The sequence below is a fragment of the Daktulosphaira vitifoliae genome, unplaced genomic scaffold (genome assembly GCF_025091365.1).
Source record: "Daktulosphaira vitifoliae isolate Bord-2020 unplaced genomic scaffold, ASM2509136v1 Scaffold_1, whole genome shotgun sequence".
Lineage (NCBI taxonomy): Eukaryota > Metazoa > Arthropoda > Insecta > Hemiptera > Phylloxeridae > Daktulosphaira > Daktulosphaira vitifoliae.
This window is the reverse complement of record NW_026099572.1, coordinates 23,889,776-23,899,865: the sequence shown is the minus strand read 5'-3', so window position 1 is coordinate 23,899,865 and position 10,090 is coordinate 23,889,776. Positions and strand designations below refer to the sequence as shown.

Genomic DNA, 10,090 nt, shown 5'->3' with positions numbered 1-10,090 from the left:
TTTTTTTTTTTTTTTTTTTGTGTGTCTGTTACCACTTTTTCTCAGCTCTTACCGAACGGATTTCTTTCAACGATACGTCAAAAGATCACAAATTGTGTATAATACACAAGGGATTACAAATACAGGAAGCTAATCGGTGTTTTATGACATTGCTGTCATAGTCACGGATTGTTTATTATCAATTATGACTATCAATAGATATACTTTCTGTATTGTCAGTTAGTGTATTTATAAACTCAAAACAATGTGCCTTACTACCATTGATAATAACAATGCTGTGTAACTGCTAATATCGATGTCATAAAAAATCAATTAGCTACTTGTATTTGTAAACCCTTGTGTATTATACATGTATATTAACTCAACAATTTGAAACTTTAAGTGTTTATATCTAATAAACTAATAAAGTTATACTTAAAATTCAAATTCCATTTACTATTAAATTAAAAACTCAAACATTTTATTAAATTCAAAATATGTGTTCCCATTTAAAAAAACAAAGTTGACACCCTTACCAGGCATAAGGGATGAACTTAAAAATATTACATAGTTAATAATTCAAGAATGATGTGTAACTAAAGATAACCAAAAAAAAAAAATGTTTAAATTATTATTACTCTGTAAGTAATTGGGTGGGTTATGATAAAAAAATCACCTTGTATACAAAAAAAATGTATCAATAAAGCTACAATTGAACGAATTAAACATACTAGAAGAAGATTAATTTTGAGCTAATCCGAGCATATCTAACATAAAAAAAAGAATAATTAAAATTTGCGGAATTTAATTGAGATAATTATAATTTATTTTAAAAATAAAAGTAAGAGAAAAGTAGTTAACCATGGACTCGAGGAAGGTTATGGACGTGTTTGCACAGAAAAATAAATCGTCAATATGCCTGTTTCTAAATTTGAAGATACAAATGTATTGACGTGGATCTAATATAACAACTCATGTTTTCTGTAAATATTTAACTATATATGTAAGAAATAAGTTAAATTTATTAGATTTAATGCAATAATGATGCTTTTAATAGTATTATTCTAACAGTACATTTCATTTAATATAGCATTTAAATATGGATTTAAAATTAATATATAGATTTCGTGAAATTATTTATTATTTATATTTATATTTTATCATAGACAATTTGAATATTTTTCTTAAGTTAGTGATGGCTTTAGCATAACTACAAATTTGTTGATGTACATCAGACAATTTCATAGCAAACACAAAGATTTCCCAATAAAACATTGATTTTTCAATGATTAAAAGAAGTTATTATTATTATATGGTTGATACATATTTTTTATGTTACTAAAAAATCTGAATTTTAAAATTCATTAAACTTTGGAACACATGCATGCATATTTTGTAGTATTTGATTTTTTTCGTTGAATCTAAACATTATTTCATTGTTTATACAGTCGAAAAAACTACTTATAAACTCTTGTTTTCTAACTTTAGGATCTAAGTTTTGATTTTCTCTACAGGCTCCAACTATTGAATAAGTTATGCATTCGTTAAAAAATTATGAACATTGTTGATTCCTTCTAAGATTCTGTTGGTTAACATTAATTATAACATCAGTAGTCTGAAATAATCCAGATGAAGTTGCTAATGCTTCAATGTGAATATTAGTGAATTTCTCTTTTGCCCTTAAATTGTTTAGTCTTTATGTAATGGACTTGAATAATTTTTCACTACGACTATAATCCAAAGTCGCTAATTGAACTTTTTAATGCCAATATTTTAGGAATGGGCCATTCGAAAAATGATCTAATTAAGAAATGACTGGTCGATTATAATTTATAATATATTATTTTATAAGTTATTGTCATTTTAAAATATATACTGAAAGTGAGGGGTGGGTATGACTATTTCAATTTATACATATTTCTCGGTCGCACTTTACCTTCTGTCCATGTACAAAAATGTAAATAACTTCCAGATTACTGATCTAAAAGTTATTATCGATTTTTTTATATATTGCAACTATAATAAAAAAATAATAATCAGTTTTACATACTGATATTTCCTTAATTTAACATACTACGAGGGTGGTGGCTCTCTGTCACATGTTAGGAAGTTAAAGATGGTAATAGACTAGGCTTGGCTAGGCCGATAATGGACGGAACGGATATTATAGACGGCTTACACCAGAGACCAGACACCAACAATGAAAAAATCATGAGAAAAATCTCATTGGCACCCTGGACCTAGTACGCTAAAATATTCGATCCTACCCACTAGCGTAGTCCGACCCCAAAAAGTTGTGATTTACTACTATTGTAATAAAAAAAAAATCCGTCATTAAAAATATTTAATTGTTTTTGGAAACTTAAGAAACCATAAAAATTTTCAAAATATAATGAGCCACTAGAATGTATAGATAAGAGGCGTAATGTGGTACAATGTATAAATAAAGAGGAGCTTAATAATTTCTATGAAATTGTATTTTCAAAAATTTAATTTTTTTCTTCCTATAATTTAATTTAAATCAATACATTGACTTAATTTAGGCGTAATAAATATTAATAGTATAAACTATTTAAACAAAATTGTGCATAATAAATATTTATTTTGGGTTCATAAATTTTATAGCTAGTCTGAATATAAAATTTAAACAGCTTTTACTTTTATCAATAAAACTTAAAAAGATATAATCTTTAGAAAAATTTTGTTTCGGTTAATTTTCTTGAAAGATTGTTAAATAGAACATTAGAATTTTAAAAACATAATGATTTTATTATTTCGTTTCTTTATAACTTTTTGTACATTATTCTATTTAATCTCTAATGTTCATTCAGAATACGTTAAAGAATATGTAAGTGTAAATAGTTCTTTATGATGCCAAATAACCTTTATCAATTAGTTGATCTAGTTGATAAATTAATAAACTGGGAATTTTTAAATAATCTGTATTTTACAATGTGATAAATTATATCATATTTTTAGTTATAAATAATAAAAAAATACCTATCTTAAATGTTATTTTTTGATATTAAAATGTATATATGTTTAGTGCTGATGATGGTAACAATGTATCCCGAAATATGTATAACGCAGTTTATAATATTTTTTATATCTAATTGACTTCAATATTTTTCCGATTAAATTTATATTTTAATTATAAATTTTTGATTTTAAATAATATTAGTTAAAAGTGATCAATTTTTATTATAGAAGTAAAATATTACATACAAGCAGGTTTTTTATAACAAATTTCCTTTTATCTGAAAATTATATTTTCTAAAAAACTCATTTAAACTTAAATTTAATTTTAAATTTACTATGTCAAACAAAACTTCTAGAACATTAAAATAATTTTTTTTTTAAATTATAATATGACATTACATTATGTTTTTGTTAGGAATTTAAACAGGTTTTTTTATGGTTTTTTTTAACAAATTTCTTTTAATAATTTGATGTTAAAATTCTTTAAAATTCCTCATGATTTAGTTAATTTAATGATTTGAAGTAAATAATATAAAACAAATTGTAAAATGAATAATAAAAACATCATGGCATAATTAATACCTTATCTGATTTTCATCGAAATTATAATTTGTATGATGGTAAAATTATGTAATCCCCTAAACTGATTTTATATATATATAAATCAAAATTACTTAAAAACTTAATTCAGATGTTCTAATTACTATTTAATCGCACATTTTGTTTTGTTTATAATTTATACACGAAATAATCATAAAATATAACAATAATACTATTTTTTTTTCTAGTTTTTTTTAATAAAAAAAAAAGTTTTATTTACAACCGTTTTAGTTTTTGTTATGTTTTATTTTTATATAGGACACATATGATGTATTTTATCCAATTACCTTTCAATGGCAACTAAATAAATGTCAACAGTTAAATATTCCATTTCAATACAGAAGTGCAAGAATTCATGATGAGAAACCATTGGGTAAACCAAAAGTCATAAGAAATATACCTGGACTGGTAATGTGTTTCTTTAACGCAATATCATACGCATTAACTGGATCAACAAAATACGGAAAAGTATTACGTAGTAACATACTCCAAGTAATTTTACTAATCACTTACATGGTTGCATTTTTAAATTTACATATCAATTAATAAACTTCTAGTTTATGCAAAAATCAGAAATTCACGGGGGAGATGATTGGCAAAAAAGTCATATTGAATCAATGCAACATAACCTTAGTAAGTAATTGTAGTAATTAAGCTGGATGTCTTGTTTTGTCTTTAGTCTAATGTATTTTTTTATAATTTTTAGATGAATTCGCTGGATCTGATGAAATCTTTGCAGCTGCAGATTATTTGCAAACATCTATATATGTCTTCTCTGAACATATTAGTGGAGATTGGATGTTTTATAGTAAAGAAGGATATGATGGTGAAAGAATTAAAGAACCAAGCATCTATTTATATCACTCAGGGTTTGAAATTACCGGCCATTTTGATTATGTTATTGATGTGGTAAATAAATTTATTAATATAAAAACATTATTTAAAATATTGATGAATTATTTGGATTTATTACAAAATTGTTCATTAATATTTAAAAATTTAACAGTAATTATTAGTAATTGTAATAATATTGTTTATTACTAAAGATATAGTAAGTTATTATTTAAAAATATGAAAAACGAATTGTAATTAAATTAAAATAATATTATACAAATGCAAATGATGATCACCACTAACATAATTTAAGGATCATAATATTGCTGTTAATATAAAAAATAATATAAGCATAATACACTTTTGTACATAACTTAGACTATCGATAAAAAATTTGGAAAGTCTATTTTTATCATAGTATTTATAAAATCGAATATTATTTAAAATGGTTTCAAAATAACTATATCTTTTAAATAAACCAATATATCAAATAAATTTGTTAAACTCATTGATATCATAAAAATATGATATCGTATTTTTATCAACTAGAATCACAAGTAGTAAAAGTCTCACTGAAAATGTATGAAACATTATTATTAAATTCTTTAAAAAATAACTCATTTTATTACTATTAATAATAATATTGCCATATTTAATTAATATTTTATATAATAGGAACATATACTTGAATCTACTTTTTATGAACCAACATTTGAAAGTATATTTATACCAGTACTAGGAAGTTGGCAATCTGAGAAAATGGCAGAACTTTTGGAATCTAAAACAGTCGCTAAAATATTATTCAAAAATGAAATTGTCAAACCCTTAGACACAAATATAGTAGAAGTAATGGAAGATATACCAAAAGATGGAAACAGTTTTTTCAATTCTTTGTCTTATTGTATAACTGGTACAATTGACCATTCTGCAAAATTACGTGAACTCGTAGTTAATGTAATAATAAAATATCCAAATAGTACTTCATTTAAATTTTTTTATTCATTAATATCAACACGTATATTTATTGATTTTATTTTTATATAGTTCATGAAAGAATCTGTAGTCATAAAAACAATTATTAATGACGAAAGCATTCTCAATGATCGTATAGAAAATGTGTCAAAAGACCGTAAGAAATTTTTGAATAAAAAAACTTGATACCTACTAATAAATTAAAATTTACAGCATATATCTAACTATAGTCTAATATTACGAATCTAAGTTTTTATTTTTCTTCAGATAGGTGTATGTTAAGTAGTATTTGCTACTTTTGATAGCTTTAATCACTAACAAAACAAATAAATAGTATTTTATTTTTAATACAATCACAATACCACCAATTCTATTTCAATGTTTCTTAATTTTGTGTTAAAATTATTTTTTAAATTAATTATTAATTTTTAAATCATTTTTCTAAAAAATTGAATCATATTAAAAATATTAATTTAAAACTAAAAAATATGTATATGTTAATTGTATGTGTTTAGCGTTGACTTTTTGAATTAATTATTTTTAATATTTTTTTAATTTTACATTAACATTTTTAGTATAAATTTATTGTTTTTTAAAGTAGCCACAAGTGATCAATTGTTATTACATCATTTTCCTATAAATAAATAATGCCAATTAATGACACAATAACATTTACAGTGGTTTCTGTAGATGGGCCTGTAATATATGCAGCAGCTGAGTTATTAAAAACATCTATATACATTTACTCTCAAGATGATCAAGAATGGGATTTTGTGAGCAAAAATGGGCCAAATGGAAAAGAAGTTTATGAACATTGCATCTACTTGAATAATGTTGATCATTTCAAAAATATATTCAAAATTGTCCAAGATGTATATAAAAAAAAAAGTTATTTATCTGAATAAATATTCTATAACTAAATACACTTAATTTGTTTTTATCAATTTATTTGTAAATAAATAACAATGTGTCTATTGATATTCCTTGAATCTTATTTAGAAACAATATTATTGATGATTCTAAATATTTCTTAGCCAGTGTGTAAATATTTTAAATAAAAATACTATAATTCATATAATAAAATATAGGAAAGATACAATTGATAGAACAAGTAGTATGAATGCACCCATCAATTCAAGAATCTAAAACAAAAGAAGGTTATTATATACAGAGTGATTAATTAAGGATATGATAAGATATGTATATAATCATATCATATACAGAGATAACACTCGTTTACTCATGTAATAAACCAAAAAGAAAAAAAAAAGAAAAATTTTATTAGAATTTAGAATTATAAGATGAGATGAAGGTGATGAAATAGGCGGTAGGTATTGGGGACGAATGGTAATAAAAATTATTAAATAAGACGGTAAATGGCGGAGTAACACATGTTTAAATGTGGCAAGATATGTAAGGGTGCAAAGGATATAATGATACGAATAAAGAAGAATTCAGAGGGGTGAATAAACGGAGTTTAAATACATGAGGGTAATGATCAAATAAATAAAAATGTACACAAACGTTGTGACAAAAATATTGAACTGATCTCGGGGTTGAACAATATTGAATAAATGAAGTCAATTATCCTACCAAACTTTATTACCTATCTTAATGGTTTATTACGCAATAGAGTATTTATAATTTGAAAGCGAGAATTTAAATTTGTACTTACCTTGCATCCCACGTAGTATAATGCTTATTTTAGACAATCCAATGTTGATTATGAGTTCACACTGTATTTCACACGTTGTACACTTTGAGTTCGACAGTAAATATGACCGTTTGAGAATAAAACGTTTAATTATAAATAATACGAAACCGTTACACAAAATCTATGACTGCATTATTGTGTGCAGGAGATTCTATACATTCTATATCTTTTATAATTATAATCGAATGATGTATTTTTAGTTGACTTTGTAGAATGAGTATATTTTTGAGATTATATTTTATTGAGAGATCGACACCAATATTTCTTAAATTTTCCTCTGGCCTGGCCAAAACAAGATTCAGAAATATTTATATCTATGTAAAAGATTTGTCAAGGCGGAATTGTGGTGGCCCAATGTGTCCCGGTGCTAAATTAAAGCACCTTGAAAGGATGCGGCACAATAATCACCAAGACAAAAATTAAACACTAAAAACATATATTTGTAAGTTTCTCTGTGCTGTCTGCCGGCGCGATGTTTGTTAAGACAAAGACATTAAACCACAGAAGATTAGCTACCCAATACACATAGGCTTACAAATATATTCTAACCTAACACCTAACTTTAAAAATATTTAATTGCAACCTTTACTCTGTCTGCCGGCGCGATGTTCGTTAGAACAAAGACATTAAACCACAGAAGATTAGCTACCCAATAAGTATAGAGTTGCAATACACTTAGTCATATAATAAATATTTATCATTAACTGAGAAAATTAGAGTTGATTCGGTTTTATTATATAAAAAAAAATGTTTTATTTTAAAATATTAATTGACATTTATTTCCATGGTAAAATAAAAATAAAATATCATTATATAATGAACAAATTAAATTAAATTAAAAGATTCACCAAAACAAAATTCACTTTAAAATTTCTAAGTGTCATTTAGTTTTAAAGAAAAATATTCTAAGTCCAAATAAATTAAAAAAAAAGACTAAGTGTTTTAAAAATTGAAAAATATTCTAAGTCCAAATAAATTAAAAAATAAACTAAGTCCCAGAGAGTAGAATCTTGAGTAGAGTGTCGCAGATTTTGTGTAATTTAAAATAGCCGAAAGAACTGATTTTAATAGGAAAAAATGGGTTTTTATAGTAGACGAGGGTCGTGTAGCGATCCCTAGTGTGATCTTAGAAACTGTAGATCTTAATTAATAGTTGAATATGTTTGGCTGGACCTACTTGAAGACCCACACATGGGCGTGACTTTGAATCTGTACGATAATCAGATTTAATTGACTAATTTATTGATTATTTTAAGTCTTAAATAAGGGAACCCTGTTTTGGTGATCTTGTGAATTCATAATATATGACATACATGTACANAAATTCACAATATATGACATACACGTACAAAAGATAACATAATATAATATTTTAATATTATAAGAAATAATATAATATTACACTCAGTAACTATTGAAAATTTAAAATTTTTGGTAAGGAAAATATTGTTTTATTTAGAAAACACTACAATATTATGTAGTAATAATATGTTATTTTTCATCCCTTCAAGTTTAAAAAACACATTTTTTAAAATGAAAACACATATTTTGAATTTAATAAAAAGTTTGATTTTTTAATTTATTAGCAAATGTCATTTGAATTTTTAATATAACTTTAATCGTTTATTAAATTTAAACATTTAAAATTTAAAATTTTTGAGTTAATATACATGTATAATACACAAGGGATTACAAATACAGGTAGCTAATCGGTTTTTATAACATTGTTGTCACAGTCACGGATTGTTCATTATCAATCATGACTATCAATAGATATTACTGTATTGTCAGTTAGTGCATTTATAAACTCACAACATTGTGCCTTACTACCATTGATAATAACAATTCTGTGTACCTGCTAATATCGATGTCATAAAAAATCAATTAGCTACCTGTATTTGTAATCCCTAGTGTATTATACATGTATATTAACTCAAAAATTTGAATCTTTAAATGTTTATATCTAATAAACGAATAAAAATTTGGGCATTGATGGATCAATTATTATTGGACAACAAATAATTGTGAATCCTTTCACTCGCATTTGAATTGGATAGTTTTATAAGGCGCATACTTCAATTAATATATTTTACAAAATTTCAATAAAAAATATTCAATCTCATAAAATATATAATTGTGATAATACAGTCTTAAAAAACGTACGGAATAAAATTGAAATTCGTTACAAAAAAACAATTAAAAAGGCAATTAAAAAATTTAATAAAATTTAAATTAGCAAATTTCAATTTGTAAAATTAGTTTCCAACAACTATGGAAAAATATATAGATCATAGATCTATATTTTATAATATTATTATACTTATTAGATATTTTTTAAGCTTAATATTAACATTTGAATTTTCTTTCAATGTTTTGATGACTTTTATAAATTTTTTATAAACTATACATCTANGGATGACTTTTTATTTTTTATAAACTATACATCTATTATTTATTACAAAAATATATATACATACAGTCTCATCTATTATAATTTATTTACCTTTGATAAAACGCCATACTTTGTTTATGAAAGTGAACTATGCGNTGATAAAACGCCATACTTTGTTTATGAAAGTGAACTATGCGATGAAATAAACAATTATTCAAAATGACGTAACTAGAGCTTTACTAGTTATTAAAAACTAGTATTTAAGAGGTAGTATAGAGGGGTAAAAATAAATGACAAACATTTTGGTACTGGCTTTGTGATAACTCATGGAAAAAGTTAAGCGGTTCTCAAATTTGTTAGTAGATAATTAGGTAAAAAATCAATTTGACGGAAACAAAATACTGACCTTATTCAGGTTTGGCGGAAACGATAATCTCCCAAAAATTTTTCTTAACATACTAACACCTAAAATTTTGATACATAAAAATTACATTAAAACATGCTAAATATGATTTTCTACCACAACTAAAATTAAAGAGCGCGCACGCGAGTTAATACGAGTGAGTGACAAAATGTACTGCAAAAAGCTTTTATACTAGTAAGCACATGTGACTATGTGT

The 10,090-nt window shown here is 24.4% G+C and overlaps 1 protein-coding gene across 1 annotated transcript; it reads left to right on the top strand.

Annotated features, from left to right (window-relative positions):
* The first annotated feature begins 2,689 nt into the window (after nucleotides 1–2,689).
* LOC126906749 (uncharacterized) lies at nucleotides 2,690–6,289 on the top strand. The gene is made up of 7 exons (XM_050687570.1): nucleotides 2,690–2,827; nucleotides 3,817–4,050; nucleotides 4,116–4,191; nucleotides 4,265–4,467; nucleotides 5,068–5,346; nucleotides 5,437–5,521; nucleotides 6,043–6,289. Exons 1-7 carry the CDS (start codon nucleotides 2,741–2,743, stop codon nucleotides 6,267–6,269), a joined length of 1,191 nt encoding a protein of 396 aa, XP_050543527.1. The 5' UTR covers nucleotides 2,690–2,740; the 3' UTR covers nucleotides 6,270–6,289.
* The last annotated feature ends 3,801 nt before the right edge of the window (nucleotides 6,290–10,090 follow it).